Source organism: Nipponia nippon, unplaced genomic scaffold (genome assembly GCF_047370975.1).
Source record: "Nipponia nippon isolate SJK-2023a ecotype South Korea unplaced genomic scaffold, ASM4737097v1 scaffold_6, whole genome shotgun sequence".
NCBI lineage: Eukaryota > Metazoa > Chordata > Aves > Pelecaniformes > Threskiornithidae > Nipponia > Nipponia nippon.
This window is the reverse complement of record NW_028262380.1, coordinates 24,860,072-24,886,658: the sequence shown is the minus strand read 5'-3', so window position 1 is coordinate 24,886,658 and position 26,587 is coordinate 24,860,072. Positions and strand designations below refer to the sequence as shown.

At 34.7% G+C, this 26,587-nt stretch overlaps 1 protein-coding gene across 3 annotated transcripts in view; it reads left to right on the top strand.

The window, feature by feature from the left end:
- Positions 1–26,587, top strand: part of ARAP2 (ArfGAP with RhoGAP domain, ankyrin repeat and PH domain 2) — a 127,677-nt gene that overhangs the window by 54,574 nt on the left and 46,516 nt on the right. For all 3 annotated transcript variants that reach the window (XM_087737378.1, XM_087737376.1, XM_087737379.1), the window contains 10 exons: positions 3,808–3,923; positions 5,100–5,299; positions 5,925–6,010; positions 6,707–6,889; positions 9,064–9,238; positions 10,714–10,848; positions 15,761–15,905; positions 18,278–18,380; positions 19,011–19,209; positions 21,277–21,340. In XM_087737378.1, coding sequence (XP_087593504.1) covers positions 3,808–3,923; positions 5,100–5,299; positions 5,925–6,010; positions 6,707–6,889; positions 9,064–9,238; positions 10,714–10,848; positions 15,761–15,905; positions 18,278–18,380; positions 19,011–19,209; positions 21,277–21,340 — 1,406 coding nt within the window. The remainder of the gene's footprint in view (positions 1–3,807; positions 3,924–5,099; positions 5,300–5,924; positions 6,011–6,706; positions 6,890–9,063; positions 9,239–10,713; positions 10,849–15,760; positions 15,906–18,277; positions 18,381–19,010; positions 19,210–21,276; positions 21,341–26,587) is intronic.

Below are 26,587 nucleotides of genomic sequence, written 5' to 3'. Positions count from 1 at the left end.
AGTACTCATCTCATAGTTAACTACTTTCTCCTGCTAGTATTTTTAGCCTTTGGTTAACTGTGCTGTTCAGTGAATACTTTTGATCTATTATTATATCTGTAAAGAATTTGTGGGGGTTTTTAAGAAGCTCTTATTGTCAACCCATTTTTCAACATTTCTTCAAATTCATGCAGGTAGTAAAAATATAGACATTTAAGACATATCTATATTAAAAAAAAAAAAAAACAACAACCCTCAGCCTTCTCTGTGCATTTTTGAATCTTCTTAAACTTTTCTTCATTTGTCAGAAAGTCTAACACAGTTTAATCTATCTGAAACAATGAGCTTTCAGTCTGTAGAAGTAAGACAATTCTTACTCTGAAAAGATACTGCTTGGTCTTGCTGTCAATACATTTTGTATAGTGCTTGAATGGCCCTATTGTCCTCTTGTGCACTCAAAGTGAATGAATTTATCTTTTAAAGTAGAGCATTTCTTTCTTCCTTGTACCAATTCCCACTTCTGTTTCTGAAGCAGAGAACAAGACGGCACTCCTGAAAGTGCATAATTCTGAACCTTGAAAATTAGATTCTAGTGTACGTGTCGCTCACAAAGCCTGGTTTATGCCAAGTGTTGTACAGGTACTATAAAGAGTTTGTTTGGACCATTACAGAAATAACTTCACTCTAACACACCAAAGAAATTGGTTAATTTGTGGCTACCTTCAGTTCTGAAAAGTGTATTCCTCACTTCTAATTTCTTAATCTTTCTGGCATTCTTCACACTGAAATTCCGTACTGTAAGTTCTTATGCACTTGCTGAATTTAAAACATGATAATGGTTATTCTCTCTTCAGTGGGATTGTTCATACACTGGGTACATGTGCAAATTTTGGAGGGCTGGTGTTCTAGCTAAAGGTAAAGACTTTCAAATTAATGCATTTCATTTCTAGAGTGCTTTCTTAGTTCTGCATTCTTAAGTTCAGTACAACAAAGTTTGGTGTTTGTCTTCACAGACGTAAACGTGTGTGATCTTCGGCCTGCAGGGTGCTTCCAGGCAGCCTGCTCCTTTTTGCTCCAAGGAAAGTGGTCGCAGCTAGCTGTTAGAAGGCAGAGAAAAGAAGAGACTGAAAGGAATATAGGATAGACATTTTTAAGAGGGAATGGTATGGAATAGGTAGATAAATAAAGTTTAGTTATCATTTCTTTTCCTAATGTCATGTAATGAAATTCTCAGTTATCAGGAAAAAAACCCCAACATACATGCACAAAAGGAACTCCTTTCTTGCACAATTAATATGTGGGAAATTTCTGAAGTAGGATGCTGTGGAGGCCTCAAAGCATGAATTTGTTTAAATTCCTTGAGGATGTGGCTGTCAGTGGCTAGTAAGTATGATGGCTTGGCTGCAACTGTTTGTTCAGGGACTTTCCAAGCTGGAAGTCCTTAGATTGCTGGAAGCTTATTTGGGAAGATGAGAATGTGCCTTTTCTTATTTACATTCTTTTTATGACAGTTGCTAGTAGCAAGTGCTTAAAGGGAAGCTACTATACTAGATGTACTTTTGATCTGGCTCAATATGGTAGTTATTATTTCAGTCATCTTTATTACTCATCATTTACCTTCAGTAAACTCTAATCTGGACCTAAGAGTATATTGAACTCCAATTAACCGTGGCTTCTGGCAGTTAATAAACAAAGAATGCATTGCACTGTTGTTCAGGTACAATATAGTCTTATTACCTGTCCTTTAAACATCAGGACTTCCTAAGGCCAATTATTTGAAATAACTGAAACTAGCAAATGAAGCCTGCATCTGTAAATTGGAAGCGCAAACCATTTAAGTCCAGAAAGTTAAAGGTTATTTTTTTTCATTTTGCTCATTTGATTTAAGACACTGTTGCTAATAGAAAAATACTAAATTTTTATTTCTATCCTCAATACTTTTTTTTCTGCTATATTTCATGCTTCTGTTTTTCTTACTGGTGATGTCCGACTTTAAGAATGCTTCACTGCTACAGAGCATGCTGTCAAGTTCATACTCAAAAAGAGATTATTCTGCCCACTCCTTTCCCATTGAACTGATCTTTGAGGATGAATTGGGGACTGTGTAGGCTTCACAGAACTGTCTGCTCTCTTCTAACGCAGATGCGTCAGTATGAAAACCATTGATTTGTAGGAAAACGGGGTGGGGGCTGAAAATGTCTATGTTACAGGATATGAGGGTAGAAAAAAGGTAGAAATATTGAAATATATGAGGAATGGCTAAGCCAGGATACCTGTTTAAAAGTTACTACTTTTTATAAAGGTTTGTGTTGAAATCCACACTTGGGTTCCACACCATTACTGTCAAAGGTAATGGAAGGTAAAAAGAAAAAAAAATTCTTAAGAAGTCTGGTAAGGAAACATTAGCTGAGTTATCCCACGCTATGTTTAATTAGTGGAAATTACGGCATTTTAAAAATCTTGGCTTAAAATGGACACTATAATGCCTTTCAGGGCATGATTCTCTTCAATGCCCTTTGTTACCCTAATTAATATAATTAGTGCTAATATAATTAGTACTTCCACTTGTGCATAGACCCATATGTGTGTTTTATGTCAGATTTAGCCTTATCAATCATGGCTAAAATGATATTTTTATTTGCTCATACCTGAAATAGGGGAATGACGTGAAAAGAGTTTTGTGAAGTATCTTCGCCATGCGAGCTTTAATGCTCACAAAATTAGAAAATCTTATGAAGAGAAACTTGTCAGTGATGCAGGTTTAAATGTGTATTTACTAGAAGAACAATCCCCTCTGCACAGGCAGGTAACTCTGAAGCTTTTCCCTTCCAGTGCTTGTATTTTTATCAGCCCATATCCAACTACTTGTTATGTGGGAGGTAACTTGGTGAACATCTTGCAGATGGTAAGATATGTGGATTTGGTTTTTTGCTTGGGTGATGTAGTTTGACTTTGTTTCTGATGCAGTTACTGTTTCCAAAAAGTATGCTAATATTTCCAGAAATTAAACTTGTGAAAGTGACTACCATTAGATGAACATCTAAATCACTTTTAAGAAGGAGATACTGATGGCGTTCCGAATAGATCAGAAATAACATATGTGCCTATCAGTGTTTCCAAAATGCATGCATTAGAGAGAGCCTCACAAGAGCTCACTGAACATTTTATTTCCCAACTGTGTTAATGTAAGATTGATTCTTGTGTTAAGTACGTTGTTCCATGTGGGGGAAAAAAAAAAAAATCACTTTTCTTGGTTTAAGGCAAAAATGCTTAGCATTTCTAATAATTGGGTCACAGATGATTATCACTTTGTCTATTTTAGCTGCTGTATAGGACTTTTTTTCGAAGACATGTTTGGCATGTTTAGTTCATGCAATACATCAGAAGCATAAGCAACCAAAGGTTTAAGAAAGAATTTTATATATAATATATTTTATTTTGTTAAAAGTCTCTTTACAAGCAGGCAAAACTGCTGTTAATGAGAAGAATTCTAAAGCATCATTTAAGCTAGATACTTCTGTAGTTTTGGATCCACATTTTTAATGCAATCTGTTATTTAACCTTTTTTTTTCCTTTATTAATAGGTACAGTGTGCATTTTTTCCCTTACTAACCATCAAGTAAGGTCATTCTAGTAATTAGGAGCGTAGCGTTTGGACAAAATTTAGTAAAGGTTTATTTATCCATTGATGAATTAGAAGAAGCGCGCATGTTGTGGCCAAAATGAATATTACTGACCTTGGATTTTTGGACCATGCTGATTTAATTGTTCTGTACATGTTTGATTCTTGAATGATAAAACCCTGAACTTTTATTGTCTGTTCCCTAGGATTTTAAGACAGGATTTGGTATCACTTTAATCCCTATGAATGTGGCAAATGTAAAAGAAGTAGATCGGACTGCAAAGCAATCTTTTGAAATAATTACTCCTTATAAAAGCTTTAGGTAAGAACTTTAATATTTGCATTGCAAAATACACAAATAAATAATCCACTAAAGAAATACTTGCTTCATACTACAGTGACTTATAAGGTTGGATGAAAAGGTAATGTTTTTATTAAGAATGTTTAGCATTTTTTTAAAAACAGAAGTATTTTCTTTCCTTTCTTTAGGTGTGTGCTTCATCTGTTACCTCCCTGACTAGACATCCCATGCCCATAGATGCCTATTTTTATGTAGCTTTCTTTGTTCATTCTGTACAAGGGCAGAAGAAAAAAAAAAAAAACTTTAAAAGCTTGACTCCATCTTAGAAGAATAATAAACAGCAGTAGTGAAATAATGCTGCATCTATTTAATATTAAGCATATGATTTTTTTCGAAAAGAAAAGAATCAATCATGTACCATCCCTTGTAGAAATCCTCCATTGAAATCAGTAGAAAGTTTCACTTTGGCTGATGCTGTGACTTGTGCAGATTTTTAAGAAAATAAAAGTATATGCTAATAAAAGCCTTTTGTTAAGTGTTGTAGTGTTTCTTAAATGAAATCTCAGTAATGCAAGAGAAGAAATCACTTTTTTCTCCTGGGCTTGCTAAGTGTTAGCAAAGAGTTTCCTTTCATTCTCAGTCGACTAGAGTAGCAGGTGAATTAGTCTCAATCAGTGATTTGAATCTGTGGCTAGTTGGTAGACAGCTAGTTCTTTGACTTTCTGTAAGCCATCACCATGTTGATGTTTGTTTGTTATTATTTATATTTTTCAAAAAGATCAATTTAAATGAAAAGCATTTTTTGGCTGTTGTCATTAGCATGTCCGTTTTTATTCCTCAGTAAGCCTCCCTGTTTCCTTAGGTCATTCTGTGCTTTTGTTAAAGTTCAGACTTTAAGTTTGGTATGTGGTAACAGAAAAAGATTGAAAGTAACTCAGGAACATAATTTGAACGTTACAAAAGCTATGTAGCTCATGCTAGTAGTAGTTTTGTTGAAAAGTGAACACAAAAACAGAGGGAGTTTTCATTGACAAATATACAAAATAATACATTCCATCTTAGTATTTATATCTGTGTAGAGGAAGATTTTTTTTTACTATGATTTTGAGTGTAAATGTAATAAATAAGAGACTACAGACTGTGTTTAATTGGGCTTTAAAATAAAGATCAATAACACAGAAAAGTCAATTGTTTCAGCTTTACAGCAGAGTCGGAAAGAGAGAAACAAGACTGGATTGAAGCACTGCAGCAATCAATAGCAGAAACTCTGTCTGATTATGAAGTAGCTGAGAAGATTTGGTTCAATGAATCCAACAGGAGCTGTGCTGACTGTAAAGCTCCCAGTCCTGACTGGGCATCCATCAATCTCTGTGTTGTCATTTGTAAGAAGTGCGCAGGTAGAGTAATTAATGGCAGGCTGTGTGGGTTCTACAAAATGTCATATTTGCATATCTGTGTATGTCCTTGAATTGGCTTGTTTTATTTTTACGGTGCCATCCTTGTGAAAGTTTTGACAAACAAAAAAGTGAACATAACTTTTTTTAATACCAAGGTCATCCTTATTCTAAAGCACTTCCATGCATAAATGGCAGGTCTGTAAGGTGATTGGTTTCCCTCTGATGAGTAATCCTTCACAATTAGTGGAAATTAAGACACACTAGCAGTTTGTGGGTAATGGCTGGCTTTTGCAAGGCTGGATGCCAAAGGATAACAATTTTCAGTGTATAAATTTGGGGTATTAAATCTATTACATCAGGGCATATTTTACTGACAATAGGGACAGCTTTTTCAGATAGTACTAAAAATCTAGTTCTATCATGTTTTATATTTAAATGTGTGCTTAAGCAGTAGATTCAGGAAAATAGTTTATAACTCTAGGCTTTCTTTCAAAACAAACCCTCCCAAAAGTATTCTACATCAGATGGCCTACTTTCTTTATTCATTACTATCCAATGAAGTCCACTTTTTTTTTTTATTTTGGGTTTTTTTTGGTGCTTTTATTTTATATTCAAATGTCAACAGGACAGCACAGATCTTTAGGACCAAGAGATTCAAAGGTCCGGAGTCTAAAAATGGATGCCAGCATTTGGAGCAATGAACTTATTGAGGTATGTTGTGATATTCTAACTCTTTGTTCCGTCTTGAAAATTACTGTATGAATGTTATGTTGTTTATTGCTTTACTCACAAGAAAACTGAGCATATAGCTGCTAAATAACATGCTGCTGTTAGAGTAAACTTGATGTTTTCAGGAATAATACACCTTTTTGTCATTCAAAATACTAATTTGTTTTGATAACTATCTGTACAATTTCTCTTAGTATTTCTCCAAGCATATAGTTTTTTGGGGGAAAAAAAAGAAAGAAAATGCTTTTGGAGAGCAACCACGATGGGCAATATTGGCAAGGGGAAAAGAAAGGAAACTTTTTGCTACCAGTTTAGTTGCTTGGTGTGTTAAAAAGTGGTGCTGATAGAGAGGGTTGAGTCATTAGTGTTTTCTTTAAAACGTATGCTAGTCTCTTCTGACCTTTTACTAGTATTTTCTAATATCTATTGAAATATTATAACTGGTTAGCCTTGTAAAGCTTAGTTGCTATTGATAGTAAATGATGACTGCAGGCTGTATTATTCATTTAGAGATGACCATAGGCAGTGACTGAGAGAGGCTTCCATTTCCTCTCCTGCAGGCAATTTTCCTTTCTTTAATAACTTTCTTTTTCAACTTTTAGTAGCTGAAAACTGTTTAGAGACTAGCTTCATATCCTTCATGCTATTTTGCTTGTTTTTTCCTTGCACCTCATCCAGCTCTTTATCGTCATTGGAAATAAGAGGGCAAACAGTTTTTGGGCAGGTAATCTTCCTCCAGATGAAGAGCTGCATATGGATGCCCCTGCAGAAAAAAGGATAGTATTCATTACACACAAATACAAAGAGGGAAAATTCAGGAAAGCGCCTTTTGCCTACAAAACCAAGGAACAGTTGAATAAGGTAATACTAGAATGGGTAAGCCCATACCATACCTTTTGTACTGTATTATATCTGTATGCAATTTGGTCATCTGGTTAAACTGATGAGAAAAAAATACAGAATCCTGGGTGACATTCTCACAGAGCTGAATAAGGGTTGCTTTGGAGCCTTTATAGGAGTCATTTCATGATGTCTTATTTCCTAGTTTTTCCAGTTAGTTTGTTTGTAAAAGGTTATGGTACCTATATGGTGCCTGTAATATGTCTTCCAGAGCCATCAATGACTGTGGTTCTTTATTTTTCTTCAAATGCACACTCTAGGGATGCAAATTCCCACTTCACTTCTTTAGATTCCTTCTTTATGTGTTTTTGATATCTTATATATCTGACATCTAACATTCCAGTACCTTAGATGATTCAGTATTACCAATGGTGAAAGTAGCTCATGTACACTTACATGGTAGCTTGTAGCTAACAGGAAATGAAACAAGCTAAAATTAATGTTGAAAAATGTGTGTTCTCAATGTTTCCTTTTACATAAATAACACAAATTCTTTACATATATAAAGTGGAAAATGCTAATTATAATTACCAATTTCTGTGTAATTTTTGATGTCCATTTGACTAACTTCTAATATCTGTTGATTTCGGAGTCATCATTGTTTAGGGTTTATGAATATAGAAGAGTTTAAATGCATATATTTTTACAATGTTAATGCATTCAGTTGCGTGAGTCAAATTGTCTCAAGGGGTATGCAGAGATTATGGGGAGGCAGTAACATTTAAAAGTTATTGTGGTTTGAACTAGAGAGGTCTCATTTGTTCAGTGGTTATTGTGTCAAAAGGAAGTGTTATTTTCCATACATTTTATAAGTTGTATGTTACACACGTAAGAAGTTAAAATAAGGGCATATAAGAATAGCTGTCATTAAAACACTTCTAGCCAAAGTATAGAACCATCTCACTGTATAGCTTGAATTTAGGTTTTCTGCATTTCATTGGAATTGGGAAACATTTCTGGGCTTCATGGGGAACTCTTTATATCTTTGCAAAATAAAACATTTGCATTGTTTTCTATTTATTGGTAGCAGCTGTGCAAGAGACTTTATTTAATATTGTAACTGCAGACCACAGAAAATAGCTCTGTGTTTTACAAGCTTGATTTTTCCAAGGTTTCTGGTTTTTGTTGGTGAGGGGGAAGGGTGTCTGTCAATTAATATTTAACTACTGGGAAAAAATATTGGATGTAATGGTCAAATTCTCGATAGAGACATGAAATTACCATGTAATAAGGTGGTCATTGCCAAGTAATGCTGTAAGTTTTGCTGAACGGTCTGCCCTGTCATCTTGTGCCTACTGGATGCTTATATGTTTATTAGAGCAGCTGAATTTTAGAGTAGTATTCTTCTTGTGTTGAGTGACTTCTGCCTTAATCATTTCAGAAAAACTCATTCATTAACTAAATAATTTAACTACATACTAAATCATAGAAATAGTTGTGGAATAGATTGCTGTAATTGTGTGGCTACTCCTGGTTTTAAGGTTTCAGACTAACGTTTTGGAAAAAAAAAAAAAAAAAAAAAAGAAAAAGTTCATTATGTTTGTCTGTTTATACAAAAATGAAAGGGGACCAGTGTTTTAGGATGCGTTGAGATCTTTAACTCTCAAGGAAGATGATCAAGTATGAAGATACTGTAAAGAATAGTTGCCTTATTGACTGTGACCATAGTTTTGAAAAACTGCCTATGAATTTCAGTCTGTTTCCTAATGATAGAATTTAAGGATCAAATCTTGTCTTTTTGGTTGAACTTTCAAGGTCTGAAATAATAAGACTTTTTCTTTAGTAGTTTAGCGTGTGAAGGAAAATGAGGGGGAATTTTTCATATAAATAAACAAGAAGCTTCCCCTCCAGTTGTATTAATTCATGTTATCCTTCCCAAGTGAAACTTGTGGCAGCAACATCTTGCGGGGTTTGGGTTGATGATGTTTTTGGGTTTTCTTTTTTTGTTCTTGCTGCTTTTTTCTAGATTCAGACCATACTTCATGATTCCTGCTACTTCTCAATGTTTATGGTCTTTGAAAATGCAGGGGAACTATATTGGAGGTGAAAGGATTTGCATCTAAATTACATGTACTTGTTGCCACCACTAACTTTCTAATTTAAACAGACTTCTTATTTTCCCTCTCCATGATAAGGCCCTGTGTGCTGCCGTAGTTAAACAAGATGTGCTAGAAACTCTGATGTTGCTGTTTAGTGGGGCTGACGCTATGTGTGCCACTGGAGACCCTGTTTATAGTACTCCATACTTATTAGCCAAGAAAGCTGGACAAAGACTGCAAATGGAATTCCTGTACCATAATAAGTTCTCAGGTAGGATATATTCTCTTTGTTTTGACCTTCTCATTTTATATTGAGGAAAAGGGAAAGAAGGAAGGAATTCAGAAGTAAAATTGGCATTGAGTTGAACAACAGTGGTATAGCAGAGGCGGAGTTGTGATGGTGTTAACTGTATTTCAGCAGGCAGCATATGTAATTGTGTACAACTTTTATTTTGCTCAGACATCAAGTTTAGGATTTAAAAAAAAAAAAAGCCAGTGATAATTCATAGACCTCATACCCTTATTTATAACACAGAAGAAGAAAGTCATCTGTTCTGCCAATATTATCAGGCTTTTACCAGGAAAAAATGGGTGTATATACAGTTAACACGTATCTAAAGTATTGTCTGGGGCTTTGTTTTTTCTCAAACGTTATTTAAATTGATATTTACTCCTACTGCACACAGACCTACCTGTTTTTTCACAAACTCTCCTCCCAAAATAAAACTCACTTCTTGAACCTGTAACATGATCTATCTCAGCAAACTATCTTTTTTTCAGATCACAACATCTGTCACAGCTTGGAGCATGTGATAAACTTTGGCCTTGAAAGTCAACAGTTCTGGTTGCAGTGTGTGACTGTTATGAGGCTCTTGAAAACAGAAAGCTGTTCTTATAAATAAATAAATAAATAAATTGTAGAGTACACTGGAAAAAATTAGCTATGCTGTTCTGCAGCCAGCATTGTGGACATACTCCTGGGCCAAATTTCCATTGTCTTGTGCCACTCTGCAAAGTAACAGTGCATAGGCTGAACAACAAAAGTTTCAGTGGGAAACGCAGGAGTGATTTGGGGCTTCCTAGAGCAAACGTGGTGCCTTAAGTTTTGCCTGAACATTGCTCTGTCAGAAGTGCCAGGCACTGGATCCTAGGGTGTTGAGCTCAGTCACTGTACAAATATGCAGCTATGGGGTTTTCCTAGCTATGCTTTCAAGTGGTCCTAAGGCTATAAGAAGTTTGCTTGTCTTGGCTCTGTCTTTTCTACTTTTAGCCTTACAGCCAAGGCAGCATCACCATGTGCTGGTGCTAGTGTTTCTTGTTCCCTTTAGAGAAAGGGAGGTCATTGCAGGTTGACAGTGATTCTCCGAATCATCGTCTTCTGCTACCAGAGTGGTGGTAAACTTCTAGGTAATGACTCAAGTGAAACAATTCACTTCTGTTGAAGTATGTTACATAAGGCATGAAAATAAAAGCTTAGTGCACCAGAAAACTGTGTTTTGGATTACATTGGAAAGCAGCGGTAGACAATGGCAATGTTGTAACAAATGTGAACCAATGTTTTTTTGATGAATATGTAAGAATTTTACTCCAATTATAAAAGTAAATCAATAAGATGTATCTGTGCTGTAGTAAACAGATTACAGAGCAACTGCATATCTACAGATAGGCAGTTTGAAACACTCGTGGAGAAATGGTTATAACTGATATAACTGAAGTTCTGTGTGTTACTCCTTTGTCTTTTAATAGATTTCCCAAACTATGGCACTTGTTTTGAAAGTGGCTTCTCTGAAGATTCTTCACATTCTACCTTTCTTTGTGAATTCTTATACAAAGTTTCTTCTAATACTGCTAAGCTTCTTACAGAGAAGAAATTAAAAGAAGGTATTTCACTTTTACTTTATGCATTTGAATAATACATGAATATGTATGGTTTGGATGAATTTTGTTCTTTTTAACTTCTTGCATTACTTTTTAAAAGACAAAATGTCTTTGAGATGACATATCCTCTTTGGATTCAGTAGACCTTTTTCAGATCAAGAAAATACTGATTGTCTTGATCTCTTTATTCAGTGGTTGACAGAGGAAGAAAACCAAACTACTGAAAAGTATTCAGTTAACAATAGTTATTGATAACTAAAAAAACACTTAGAAGCACTTCTAACTTTAATTATATTTAGATGGGCACTATGAACTGCCAAAAAGTAGTTTACATCTAAAATGATAATATTCCAGAAATCAGTTAAAAGCATCACTGACTTTTTAGTAAGAGTCCAAATGGCTAACACCTAGAATATTTCTCAAGCTCACAAATTTTAAAAGTATTCCAAGTGAAAATGAGCACTTCCAACAGCTTTACAACAATTTAAGCTTTGTAGGGTGAAAATGTGTGTATATCACAGTAGATATACGTGGTCTTCTGTGTATATCAGTCTTCTGTGAGGTTTTTTTTTGAGAGATGTTATCAGATTATTCTTAGCTTTTTTTTTTCCTTTTTCTCCCCAGTTGTGCTTCTGTATTTTTCTACAATCTAAATAAACAAATGATGTGGATTTTTAAAATCGGGGCTGATATATGGTTGAGTTTATTGCTCCTAAAATCTTGACACAGCATCCTGTGTCAGCATATGCATATTTTTGCATGTTTATGTCCATATTCTGGTGGTGTGTATGCCTTTAAGATCCTTAGTGGAGATTAAGCATGTTAAAGCACATAACTCCTATTTAAATACACTTTTGAAGAATCTATATGTTAGTGTGGGTCCAAATACTTGAAAGCGTTAGGTGATCCACAGAACTAATGCCTGATCACAGGCATTTCCCAGCCACTTTGCGATTGTTAACAAAGACACCTGTTGTGGTAGAGGACTGCTGCTGGACAGGACTTTCTTGAGGATTGTTCTGAAACTGCATCGAGCTTATTCAGGAAAGAAAGTAGTCACTGCAAACCTTACTACTACTTGCTCTAAGTGCAGACCTTGTCTTCTGTGCTGTGGGTATCTATATCTATATTAATAACAAAACTTTAAAAAAAAAAAAAAAGACCCCACTAAGAGAAGTAGAGAGCAGATACAAGGCAATACTACTGGTCTCTTCTAACACAATGGTATGTTAGAAGTGCAGTATAAGTTCGTAAATGTCTGTATAGATTGAAGATTTAGCTATAAATGCTCACAGAATGTCTTCTGTAGTACTTTCTGGAGACATGCAGTGGGGGGTGAGCATCATTAGCAGGATGCCTTAAAAACGTTTAAGAAGAAAGTCCTCAGGCAAGAAACAACTGAATTTTGCCTGTATTCCATCATAAGTTTTTAGTGGACAGAAATGAAGCTGCTTTGAAAGCTTGTAGTCTATTACTTAGCATTGCACTTACTATTTGGAGGAACATACAGTAAATGGAAAAGAACCAGATTTCCCTCAGCTCAGGTTTTGGCCACTGAAATTGTGATAGTGTCTTGTAGATGGTAGATGTTCTGCTGTTTGGGTTTTTTTTGGATTTTCTTTTTTTTTGGGGGTGGGGTGGGGGTGTCCTCGCTTTGTTTTTGCATTAATGTTGAATTACCTATGTGTTTGTCAGGACTGATGTTTCTGGGATGGGTGCTTTACAGATACATAGGAAGATAGGTTTCCCTGACCATTTGCAGTTTAAGAAGATAAATGACAAACAGAACAAGGGAGGAAGATGTAACAATAACATCCTCTCAAAAACAACAAAAACATCCTTCAATTTTGAATTAGAAACTACTCTTGCCTGAGGGCTCTAATATATCTCAGCCATGTGTAAGAAGTATTATGACAAAAGGGGGTTTTTTTGCTATTTGAAACACAAAATGTTTTGTTTTCCCTTCTGTATTGATTTTTTTTCCCCTACATCAAGAACTGTTTCTACCTTTGTAAAATCTCATTTACATGAAGTAACATGGGATACGCATATCGCACATTGTTGGGAATAGGTGGTAATATGTTTTTTTCCTTCTTACTGTCTTTAGAAAATCATTTGATGGTTAGAGTACTAATGTGTGGGAGATACAGTTTCAGTTCCCTCCTCTGCTTGTAAAGATTCAAATAAGAAGGTCCCATTACCCAAAAAAGTGACCTAGCTGTTCAGTTCTAGAGAAAAGAAATAAGCTCTCCTGTTGAAGCAGTTCTGACTTGCTGCGAACTGAGTTCTCACTAGGCCGAAGAGGGAGAACCATTCTCTAACTGAGGATTACAGCACTTGTCTAAATTTTGGCCCCTGTCCTAAAGCACATTGGCTTTTGGTCTACTGATTTTTATTTTTTTTTAATGATGCTTGTGGAAGGGCTGCAAGCCAGAATCCTGTTAAGCTGCCTAATCATTAAACTAGTGTGAAGTTCTTCCTCAGTGTTACGAATCTCTGAGGCAGTTTTCAGCCTTGCCTTTAGTGCCAAGGGCTGAAAATTTAAGCGCACCGTGTTTGTTGTCCAAAACTGTTACCCCTTTGTGGGCTGAACCCTAATGGTAAAAGGATACTCAAGAAATCATTCAGTGATGTGAATTGAATCCAGGTTTTATAACAACCAGATGGAACACCTGGAAATACAGTCCAGTTTTTCATTATGTGGGTTTCGGATAGTGCAGGAGAGAGTAAGCTAACTTTGTGTGTAGTTTTCAGTATAGCAGCATCAGTGGTTTCAGCAGGGGTGCATAACTTTTAAGGAAAGTTGTTGTTAATTAACAGCTGTTGATGATCAGCAGGAAGAGACCTCAAACATTGGTGCTATTCTGATGCAATGGATCAAAAAGTAAAGGTTAGAGGTTTAGTGGCTCAGGTTTGATTTTTTGCTTCTGTTTTTAGTGTAAAAGGTTTTATGGAGCCCTGTTAAAAGCCTTGACATACCAAAATCGTTCTTGAGAGTTTTAACATTTTAATGAATATTGAAGCAGTGAGTTATTTTGTAGAATAGGCTTTGGGGGATGGGAAGGGGAAAGCCGGGAGACAAAAAAAAATCCTAAACTGTCAAAACCTCCAAGTTTGATGCTCAACTCCTGTAAACCTATACGTTTTCAAACCCTTTATCTTATGTTTATTTTAGTATTTAAAATGTGTATTTAGACAGAATATAGATAGAACTAGATGGCAAGTAGCATGATACAAATAAATACTAATAAAATAGTACCAAGATATTTGGAAAACATGTATAAATCATATACCAAATAACAGAAAAATTGATTGGATGAAATATCAGATGACATAATAAGTAAGTATTGGCTAACTACAACTGTAGTTTGGTTTTTTGTTTGATTTTTGTGGTTTTTTTTTCAGAGCTGTTTTACCAAATTCTCACAAATACTTTACCAGAATATTTGCAGCTGAATAGGAATTTTAAGACTGTAGAAGTAAACCGAGTATTTTCTCTTAGGACCTGCTTGTCTGCAGTGGTGGGAATAGATGCACCTCAAGTTATAGTCTAAGAACTAGATGTAAGCTAGAATGAATCTATGAATATTTTGAGTAGCAAATAGTCATTAATATGGCATGTCATGTGCTGTATTCATATTTTAGGTTCATAAGAGGGTGTAGAAATTTGATTTTAATTAAATATGCCAAATAATTCCTTTAAGTTGCTTTGCAGGTTTTTTCTTCCACCTTGTTTTTCTTTTTTTTTTTTTTTTAAAGTATAGATGGCAATTATTAGATACTCCAGTATACCTAATTCAAAGTTATTTGAAGATAGAGTTCTTAACTAAGTAATTTAACCATGCTCAGCAACTGTAAATTGTTACACGTTGAAAGTACCCTACACATGTTAGCATTCTGTAAACTACAGTGTTGCTAAATTAGTTTACCCTTGCCAGGTATCTATGTGAATAGCAGTAAGAGAGATATCCAATTCATTCTAATGTGAACATGCCATCCTGAAATGGCTATAGCTACTGCCTGTCTATGATGTATCCATTTATCTCCCCCAGTATACAGGAATAAATTCTGTACAATTTCATTACTATCTGACACTTGGGTCTGCAGTAGGAGAGAATTGAGCTCAACCACGGATGTACCTAGAAAGGGTTGTTCTATTAGTTTTTCTATGCTTCAGTTTGTCATCCTCTACTATTTTGGTAGCATATTTAAAAAAAAAAAAATTAATCATGTTAACACAACTTCTGATAGTGTTTTCCTTGTGTTTTCTAGTAGTCTGCAATGGATACAAGTTCTGGCATGTATAACACTGTTTTTTCTAGACTATTTGAAAGGCTTAAATTGTTTTCCTTGATCTTGTGACAGTGAGTGGACACCCAAGCGTTACCAAACAATGGAAGACAGATTGGCTTGGCTCTGGCCTCTAGTTCCAGTAACCTGAAAGAAAGAGTAGCCCTTTTTTGCTACTGCGTACTATGATTCACTCACTCGTTTTGCTGTCAGCTGTTGTCAGAATATATTGTTCTTGTAGCTTTCAGTGTTTCTAACTTTGTAGCATGTTTTCTTTTTCCTTCCTTAACTCTATTCTTCTAAACATGCATGTAACATGGCATTGTGTACTAGCTCTTCCCCCATCAAGTTTCAAAGCAAGTGAAGTAAAACCCTGTACAATGGTAAAGTTAACTTATGAGGCAATTTAGTATACTCAAAAAGTAAAAATAAGTGTGTTTATATTTGAAATATTCTTTTCTTAAATTGCCATGTGCTAGAGTTTCTGTCGGTTAAGTAGTATCAACACAGACATTGAATTCCTGGCTCACTGAAGTCAATGAGACTGAGATTTCATCACTTCTATAGGAAGAGGTAATTTTTATTATTATGCAAACTGACTTTTCTATTATTTCTTTAATCACAGATTACAACAAAAGATGGTGCACTTTGGAAAGTGGCTTTCTGAGCTACTATGAAAATGATAAAACTACCACTCCTAATGGTATGATTGACATCAGTGAAGTTATCTGTCTTGTAGTGCACAAGTCAGACTACTTTTTAAATAGAGGGTAGGTTCCCAAATTAATATTTCAGTAAACAAACTCAGGTATGTCAATGATTTTGTTCTGGGTTTTCAGAGTGGTTCATTTGTTCCTGAATTTGGAACATACAATTTAGGAAAAAAGTTGAATTGTTTTATGTTGACTTCAAGAAATAAGTGGTATTTGGGGATTTTTTTTTTTTTTTAATAGTGATGTAATGAAAATATTAGGGTAATTTAAAAGGGCAGCATAAATTAGATACATCTGTTTCTTATTAAAACTGTAATGCATATTCTCAGTGCTTAAAAGGTTACATGATGATAAATTGAACAATTAATACTCATTTTGCTTTCTGGGATTGACCTCTGCTTCAAGCCAAAACTCTTGCTTTGTTTCTTCCTGATAATAATGCAGCAGATTAGAGTTCCCCAGAATGCTTTTGGTTTTGGTCACAGATCTATCAGTCTTTGAAACCCATTCTTTGTTTTGCGGTTGAGCACAACAGCATAACTGTTGAACATTGTGTTAGTTTGAGGATAACAACTTTTTTTTTGGTCTTGTTTTTCTTTTATAACTCTCTCACATCCCATTTGTACATTAAAACCATCATGTGGAGATTCACCTAAAACTGAGTTGCATCCCAGTGATACTTGATTTTCTTCAGGGCAACATTTTTGTTTAAACTATACTTTGGATCTGACTAACAAACTCCATGACACTTCCTTTCAAATTTCTTTATGTTTGTGTGTGTATGTAAAATAACAAGATCATTCTACGGTATAATCCTGTAATGCTTGTAGTTACAAAGCAAAAGTGTCTGCAAAGAAAACTATTCAGTAAGCTTCTGGAAAAGATAATGGGAAGAAAGGACTTTAGTTACTACAGAGATAAAGGCTGTGCAGAGGGGAGAAATCCTGAAACATGGTGATGCCTCAGTGTGCTATAAAATACAGTGGAGATGGCCTTCACTATTCTGCAGTAGCATAGCTTTGTTGTATCCAGAAAAAAGAAAAATATCACTTTCTTCTTCTGTCATCGAATCTAACCTATTGTTTGCTACATCTCCAAATGGTTCCACTTCAGGATAATACCTAAATTAAAAACATGTTGGCTAAACACTTCACTTTTAGGGAATGACTAACCTCCTGCTGTGCTTTACCTGCAATTGGGTAGTTTTATGAGAAACTTCCCTAAATTTGATATTTCATGTAGTGAAACAATCAGTCCTTAAAATGTCTATTCTATTAGTCAGAATCAAGTATTTACATATAATTTTCAAATTGTTTATTGAAAATGTGAGAACTGATTCATGTTCAGTTCTCCAGATTTAGACAAATCTCAACTCCAGCAATGAAAGGAAAAAGCATGCTCCATCTATTTGGATTCTAGGGAGAGGTCGCAGACAAAATCATACTATAAATTGATGAACCACAATTTGTAAGTTAAAGACTGACCCTAAGTTCAGCAGGGTATTTGCTTTCCAAATTCCACCCTGATTTCAGCTGGTTTGCTTTTTCTTCTTTTAAATAAATATCCTTATTATTTGTCAGTTAAAAATGGAAAAACAGGCTCCATGTATTTAAATAATGATATACCCTTTAAAAAGAAAAATACCAAGAAACTCCTCAAAAAAAAGCTTTTAAGAACTTCTTGAGCTACAGCAACTTCAAAAGGTAGTCATAAACACAACAGAACCAAACTCTTCTTGGTGGTGGCAGGTGATACAAGGAGTGGCAGTGACCACGCATTTCACCCTAGAAGGTTCAGGCTGGATGACAGGAAAAGCCTCTTCATTAGAAGGGTGGTGGAGAACAGGAACAGGTTGCTGAGAGAAATAGTAGTCTCCATCCTCGAAGGTTTTCAATGCTTTTCATTGCTTTTCCGATCTATGGTTAGTGATAGTCCCGCTTTGAGCAGGAGATTAGACCAAATGGCATATAGAAGTCCCTTTGAACCAACATTTCTATGATTCTGTGGTAACTTCTTTACAACTTCCCATTCAATGAGTTGGTCTGCTTATATTAAACCTAAACAAAATGCTTTGAATGAATCACAAAAATATACTTGCTGAAATCACATGAACTTGCAAAAGCAAAAAATTCCCTGTGAATTTTAATGACTATATGTAAACACTTTTATACGTTTCAGAATTACTGAAAAAAGTATTATGCAATAGCCTCTAAACACGTATTATTGACCTCAACAGCACTTTGATCATGTCTTGTTATAAAATACTCTGTTATTACCTGGGTTCTACTTGTAAGATTGGAGGAGAAATGCAAATGGATTCCATTCCATAGGTATGAAATAATGAAAAAGCAGAGACATAAATGGGGCTCTTGTGTGGCTACTGTTATGAAGATTAAATACAGCTGCCTTTTTCCTCTTGCTTGCTTTAGGGACATCTTTACCTTTGAAATCTACTTAATGTCAGAACGTGTTTTTCTATTTGGAGCTGAAACTGCATATTCACAAAGAAAATGGACTTCGGCAATAGCTAAGGTAATACTGATAATTATCTTTTCCAGTTAGGCCAGGAGCCTTTGCACAAAGAATAAAGTGTCATTGTTAGCTTAAAATCCTCTGAGAAGCCATTCTTGATGAATACTGATCTATCTCGTGTGTAAAGGTTTCCTGTGCAGCAGGAAGAAATAACTTCTGTGATTTAATGTTTGAAACAAGATAATAAAATAAAATGGAAAAGGAATTGAAGCAACATTTTAATGCCAACCTTAAGGATATATTAAAGGTGCTCTAGTATGCTTTATACATATACTATATGAATTTATTTCAGCTAAGTTGTTTATGGTTGCAGTCGTATTGTTTTATTTGCTGAACTGTATTTTATACAGTACCAAATACTAATAGTCACATTACTAGTTAAATCAATTGTAGTTTAAAAAGCAAAAATGTTTGAATTGTAAAGTATGAATGGAAAAAAATGTTATACTTTATTTTATAATTTAAATTTAGTGTATATATGGGTTTATGAATGATAAATCTGAAAGTCTTATTTTTTTACTGAGGCTTTCAACCTTGAGTCTTATAGATTTGCAATATCTTGATTTGTTTTTTTCATAGGGGAAGAGGGTTTTTTTTCCTTCATCTTACTCACCCCATTTTCTTTGGTAGCATTTTGTTTCCCCTGTGGCTGAATGCTTATTAGAGAGAGACTGTGACCTGATTGGCCAGCTGTACTACAAAGATTGCCATAACCTGGATCAGTGGAGAAAAGGCTGGTTTGCTATAGAGAAGTCGAGCCTTTATTTTTCTCTTGAAATGGAGAATGCTGAAGAAGATTCCATATATCTAAGGAGGTTGCAAGAACTAAGTAAGAATTTTGCTTAACATCTAGAATTCAGGAAATACTCTACAGAATTAATTCACTGTTAAGGACATTTCTGTTACATTTTAAAGTCATAAACATTAGGGAGCTTAGTAACTATTCCTTTGCAAGAGCCAAATGCTCTCCCAACTCTCATCTAAATACAGAGTTAGTAAAGTTCTATCTTGGATTTTTTTCCCTGCTTAGTGGCACACGCTAGAGAGATTTTTTACAGCTTCATAATGAATGAAGACAATTTTTGTTGCAGTTGCAGCAGTATCTTTCTTACAGGAGTACAGAATTGAATAATAATATATGACCTTTTGGGATTATTGTCTCATATTTTTGACAGGGCAGAAATACTCACTGCAGAACGTGTTCTTGCGATAATTGACAGGCCTAGTTTTAAAATACTCAAATGTACTGTAAAAATTATAATTCTCTTGAAAAACTATTTCACAGACTAATAGACTTTTCTTTTTTCTGATGCTAAAAATATTCTTTGCTCAATACCATGACGTGGAAAGATAAGAATATTTGTACAAATGGTCTTCTATGACCAATTTTATATCATTGTCTGTAATTATGCTCTGAATCCTCTTTAAGCATATCTGCCCTACTTGTTTTTATATTGAACAAGGCAATATGTTATGTAGGAAAGTAAAAATAATTTGAGATTTTATATTAAAGTAACATAGAGAAGATAATTTAGCTTTTTATTGATGATCCTCTTTGTAAATGCTGTCAGATTATGGTCTGTTTCGCAGGAACTTGCCTAAATGCCATTGGGCTTTCTCCTGTTTATTTACTGCCACCTTATATTTGCTGTGAATAACACCGTGAAGGTGGTTTTTAATCAGGACTATTTTTATGCCTCTAGCTGTCTCTTAATTTGTGAATACTTTTTGATCTTGATTCAGAATTAAAAGGTTAGGCAGTAGGAGAACTGTTTCTATATTAGTTTTGATAATGCAACTGTAATTGCTCCTACCCTGATCATATGAGCATCCAAAATCCTGTACATATCTCAAGTATAGAAATGAAACACACGTTTAGCTTTCGGTTGAAAATTGGTTTTGCTTGGGTTTTGATTTTTAAATATTAGTTGTATAACAGAGTTGTATTTCTTGGAAATATTATATATTCATACCCTTATCTTTTCTTTGATTTCTGCTTTCCTCAAAATAAATCTGCTCCGCTATTAAGACTGAACTGTATAACTGAAACTGGCCAAGTAATGAATCATCAGTGGAAGTCACTTACCTTCTTGATATTTGACGCAGTAAATGTAAATGAGGCCAGGTCTATGTGTGATACAAAACCATGATACAAAATGCCTCCAAATAAGTTTGTGGAGCTTCATTGATATTCAGGACTTTACCGTCTCTGGGAATTAGTTGAGATAAGATGTGGATTATATATAAGACCTAAACTTTGAAAGAATTAACTTTTCAGAATTTTGAATTAGTAAACAGTTTACATTTAATTTACCATTTTTAGTATACTGCACAGTATAGTTTTATAAGCACTGTTACTGGAAACTATCCAGATATATTTTCTGTAATATGTATAACGTAGGTGTTTTGCAGAGTGCTTTTTTTCCAGCAGGAATAGCATAAGGCAACATAAAGCAGGGTGGCGGTGATCTTCACAGTATAACATATAACTCACATTATATTATTGTAAATATCTGCAGCCATTAGAGTGCAAGGAAATTAATAGATTAAAAAATCCAGCTTACTTCTGAATCATTATGTCTTCTGAAACTTATGTTTGCAAGTTTAAATTAATACAATAAACACTGTAGTATGTTTTCATACTAAAAAGTACCTGTTTAACCACTCTTTATAATTTTCTGTATTAATTTTTCTTGTAAATGTGAGTATATTGTGGTATTTTGTGGAGTTTTGTTTCCATTATCAGCAGCATTCTTTGAAATGTTTAAGAATTCCATGCTCCTTTTGTCACTGAAGATCACTTTGAAAAAACATGTCTGTATGTGCATGTATGTGTTTGTCTATATATATATGTGTCTGTGTAGATCATATGAATGTGTATGTGTTTTGTTTTCAGCAATCAGTAGTGTGATGCAAAATGGAGAGAAAATAGACGTCCTGCTGCTCGTTGAAAAAGGAAGGTAAGGTTCCCATCTGAAAAAAGCTTTGATCTGCTTTTATACTGATGTCTTCAAATTCTTGCTGATCAGTCATGGAGCTTTTTCACCTGCAGTTGCTAGAGAGAGAGTAAATATGCAGACTTTTTAAAGGAGGGAAAGTCTTTGTGTATTAATTACGTTTTATGTGTGTGTCAGGAAATGCTAACAAGTACTGCTTAATTAAAAGCAGTTTTCCCACTGAGAAAATTATTCCCAGTTAGATCAGTCTACCAATAACAGTTTCTTCAAAAGGACGTGACTACTTTTCCCCTGTAAAGAAAGAGCATCTCTTTGGAGTATATACCACTTACTTCTCAATTTTTTATCACTCTCATGTCCCAGAATTCTGCGTCTCAATCTGTGTAGGTCAGGATTGAGAGGGTATGTATGAATCCCCTGGTTAGTCTTACTGTAATGTCTGATCTCAGTTAGCAACATACTAGGTAGAAAAAAAACATAGTTGTGAAGCAAACATGATCCATGTCTGCTTCCAAGTAGGTAATATTCTGCTGAGATGACTCTGTCAAATATAGTGATATGGGAGGTTGAAACTTGAAGTGAGAGAGGGTATTTCTGCCTCATATGTGGGTACAAATCTAAAGATGACAGTAAAATTATTGAAAATAATTCTTATTTTGTAATAGGTTGGGTTTTTTTTATTTCAGTGGTAGATTATTGGGCAAATGTCTGTGTAAGAACTGGTGTAGTGTTTACACAGTCTTCTGAACAGCCAATAATAGGTTAATAAAGAAATATTGTTTTTCTCTTTGTTGGGGAAACAAGAAAAATGCCACAGATACCTTTGACATCTGTTCAGAGTTGGAGAAACTTGTTGGAGAGACTCATTGTAACTTGTGTGTTCTGAATTTTAACTCTTCCTAAGATAATTTTTAAGTTCCAGAGTTCAGTAAGGTGATGCAGATCAGAAACAAACACTTTTTCCTGTGTTTAGTTTTTTGTTTGTTTGTGTGTTTGTTTTTTCGAAGAAGCATGTTGTAAGGCTCAGCATTAAGTAAGCTGCATAGACCAACCAGGGAAACAGAGGTATCCTATTCAAGGTGCAGTCCAATACTTGAATACAAACTGTGCATCTAATTTCATAGATATCAGTGCTGAGCAAAGCTCCTAGCTCCAAGTTAGCTTTTGTTATTTCTTTCATTATAATATTTCTGGCAAGTGAGGGTAGGTTTTCCCTGAACTGCTTTAGTAGTTTAATGGAAATTCTGAACGATTTCAGAATAATTTCAACAGGGGCGCAGGCTGATTTATGGCAGCAATGAATATCTTTAATTTTTCTTCACCGAAGTCTGCCATAAAGCATTTAATTGCATAATGTTCACATTATCTTAACCATTAAAAGCCATATGGGTATATAAGCTTTGGCATAGTGATTCTTGCTTAGAATATTACTCCAAAAGTATCCAGGTGTTCAGCACAGTTGCATGATATTGCATCTTGCAGTGATAAATTTAATGTGTATGTGGGGAAAAGGATTAAATATAAAATCACCTTTATCTTTAGACTCAATTATTGTAAATGGAAACAAAACCAGCAATCCTCCTTCTGCCTTTCCAAACCCTAGATAAATTAATACATACCTTTCAGAAGTCATCAGCATCAACTAAATGATATATCATAGTTTCTAGGTTTTCCTATTTTGTCTGTTATTTTACAGCAGTGCTTGTCTAATGCCAAGTTTGGCATAGATTGATCACTTGGAAGAGACCCTATATTACTGATCTATTAACAACTTTCACATTAATTTGTTAGTCACTTAAATGCAGGATGAATGATAAAATCACAAAAACCAAGTATATCAAGAATGAAACAAAATAAGTAAGATTTTTCCAGAATTGAAAAAAGTTTAGGGGGGTGGGGGGGACAGGACTGAAACAAACCAAAAAAACCAAACCAAACAAAACCCCACCCTTTTTTTGCATAAAGAAATAAATGTGGTTGATGTCTTACAACATCTTGCTAAATTTTATTAGAAGAAATGATGAAAATACCTTGAGTATTTTCTGATTTATAAAACAAAACAAAACAAAACAAAAAAACACAAAACCAAACCTGTTGTTGTTTTTGAAGCTCAGTGTACTTCCTAAATTTTCACAATAATCCTAGACCTTTTCTAATTCTAAATCCCCCCCCCCCCCCCCCCCCGGATCTCAAAGATATTTCATGTTTGTCTTTGGGTATCCTTGCTAAAGTAAATTAAGGAGGAACACGCTCCCTTTTGTAGCACCTATTGAAATTTTATTGTATTCTGATCTCTGTTGGAACATATTGTCCAACCTGTTAGAACCATCTCCAACCGAGCTGGAAATCCTGACTTCTCACTACACTGTTTTCTTATACCATAATCCGATGGTCATTTGCCTCCTCTTATGTCCCGCTTTCATAGTTAAAATGCTTCTTGACTTCTTGCTAGAAGTGGCAAACCATTTTCCAGATCTCTCTGTTTGAAACTTCCCTCTGTCACACAAAAATGTCCTCTGGTTAGCTCCATATTCAGTTTGGGATTTTTTTCCCTTGATCTCTCCTATCTATTTGTAAAATTCCCAAAGTGACTGGTGATACTCGATGTCTTGTTGCCATCCAAACAGAAGTTGCGTAGTAGATAGGTGAAGAAGCTCCTCCTGTATAGTTCAACAGAGGGATCTGTACACTGAAGAGAGGAAAGGTGTCTGAAAATAGCTGTATACAGTAATTTTAAAATATATCTTCTATGTATAAAAGTAATGCAAAATCTCTAATGCCATACTTTAAAGAAAAAGTTGTGCAGACAATTGAGTTTCAAATGTTTCTTATTTTTTTTTTTCTGTCATCATTTAAGCTCTTTCTTAGGTGTCAGTGAATGTTTTCAGACCATGAGGTAATCCAGATGGTGCCTTTTTTTTTTTCACCCCAGTTACGTTTCTCTTGTAGTTAGCTCTTTCTTATTATAGCTAATAAACCTTCCCTACATACTGGCACAATTTCTTTATGTTGATGGTTCATTAATTACAATGCTTTCTTCTTAACCCTTGATGATAGCAGTAAGATTTCTTGTAAAATGCAGTTATGAGCACAAAATTCTAGAATCCAGAAATAATGTGAACATAACACTCGAGTGAAAGGACTTGTGCTTCCAGTATGATGTGCTGGATGTAAGACCCTTAATATCCTTTGAAGAAAGGATATCTATCTATCTATCTATCTATCTATCTATATTTTTGAAAGGATATATAGAAGATATATTTATATATATATATATATATACACACCTATATATATTTGTTATATATCTGCAATTATTAGTGGAATTTCCATGCTTTAGTTGCAATTTAATCAAATTCCTGTATAATTTCATAGCAATGCATACCTTCTTAGTACCTCTGTTTTCAGACATGTAGATTATTCGAATCACTTGAAAATTGCTGAAGGGCACTGAGTTGTGCTGCGGTCTTTCTCACCCATCCTTCCCACAACCTTTACCCAGAAACACTGATTGTCACTGTGTTCCCAATGCAGAGTTGTGCAACAAAGCAGACAGACATAACTAAAGCTCGTGGACTTTGCAAGACAGATTAAAGATAAGCCTTTGCACCATGCTCACGTATGTTGTTTGTCTCACTACTGGCGCAGAAGGATGTGATGGTAGCCCACGACAAAGTTGAAAAGCTAACAGTAGCTTCCTTGATGTTGAGACTAGGTGATCTTAGACTGCTGCAGTCATTTGTGCCAATTCAATTGTCTCAATTCACTAAGGCAGAAGTCTACCTTGGTGGGCTTTCTTGTTTGTTTGAGTACTTAAATTATTATAAATTATTAATTTCTTGGGTATGGGCTGTATGTACTTCACACTGAACAGAGCAAAAACTGCCATTATTCACCATGTAGTCACTATTGCTAAATATTTGTTATGAAGTGTGTGCTCTTTATCAATTTTTTGAACTGCAAGAAGTAGCCCATATTTAAACATACTGTAGAAGGCACTGATTTTATATTGTAGGAATGCATTTCGGTTCAGAGTCTGCAAAGTAGTTGTTAGTTTTCATGACAGGTAGATCTTTGTAAACATTGCAGTAAAAATTCTTTCAAACATGATTACTTCTATAAGCTTGGAAATATTCGTGACATTAAGTTGCTCGGTTTTGTGGTACATGGGACATCGGTACACTTACTAAAGTAATCTAATGATTTACACTTTCATATCTCTGTGAAAAAATACAGATAAGTTTAAATTACCTTTGAAGTTCAATACACTACTATGTTTCCTCTCTCCTCCTCTGCTACCCATTCATTGGTATACAGCAGAGTTGCCCTTTTCTTGTTTAGAAGTAACAATATTTTCACTTTACAGTATGCTGCTTCCTGAACATATCATGATTCTTTAGATAACAAAAAAATATTCTGTGGAAACTGCCATTTATCCTTTTGCATAATACCGTAATGTGAATCCTGCTGTTCTGCAGGGACAGTCAAAAGACAGTACTATGCATATATGTGTGCAACTCTTGTGTTGGGAAGCAACATAAATTTTTTTATAAATCATAGTCCTAACCTCTGCTGATCTGTGAATAATAGTACTAAAAGAAGAGTATAACATGCACTGTGAAGCTCTTTTCCACTCAGTTCAAACTTTTTCATTTCCTCTTATATATGGCTACAGCAATACCGGAAGATGTCAGGGTGATGTGTTGTTTGGAAGCCATGTTGAGAACCACCCATGTAAGGTATCTGTTCTGATAGGTCTTCAGAAAAAGTTTGAAGCTATTAAATTAGGCACATGCATTTTGCTGTAAAAATTTGAGAGCTTTATGCAATACTAGTTTTTCTTTTTTTCTTAATGGAAGAGAGAGGCTGAGTGTTTCTACTAGCCAGGCATGTGTGGTGGTTAATAAGACTTTAAAAGTCATGAAGTAGAGACTTCCTAAGAAGGGGCTTCAGTAAGATGAAATATTTTAGTGTCTCCTATTCTGCTGAATGGCTAAGTCTGTATGGTGGATCCTGAGAATACTTCAGATCCTGAGTCTCTGTGTGTGCATTGACTGCATCCTCACTTCCTATCGAAATAGGAATGTTCGAATGGAAACGTTTATAAAAGCAAAATTGAAAGATACTAATAAAAAAACCTGAAATTAAATATTCCGTCATTATATAAAATGCTTTGGGTTTTTTTTTTCCTAAATAAAATAATCAGAATGAATGTTTGTTTATATTTTGATGAAAGTATTTTCATAGAAG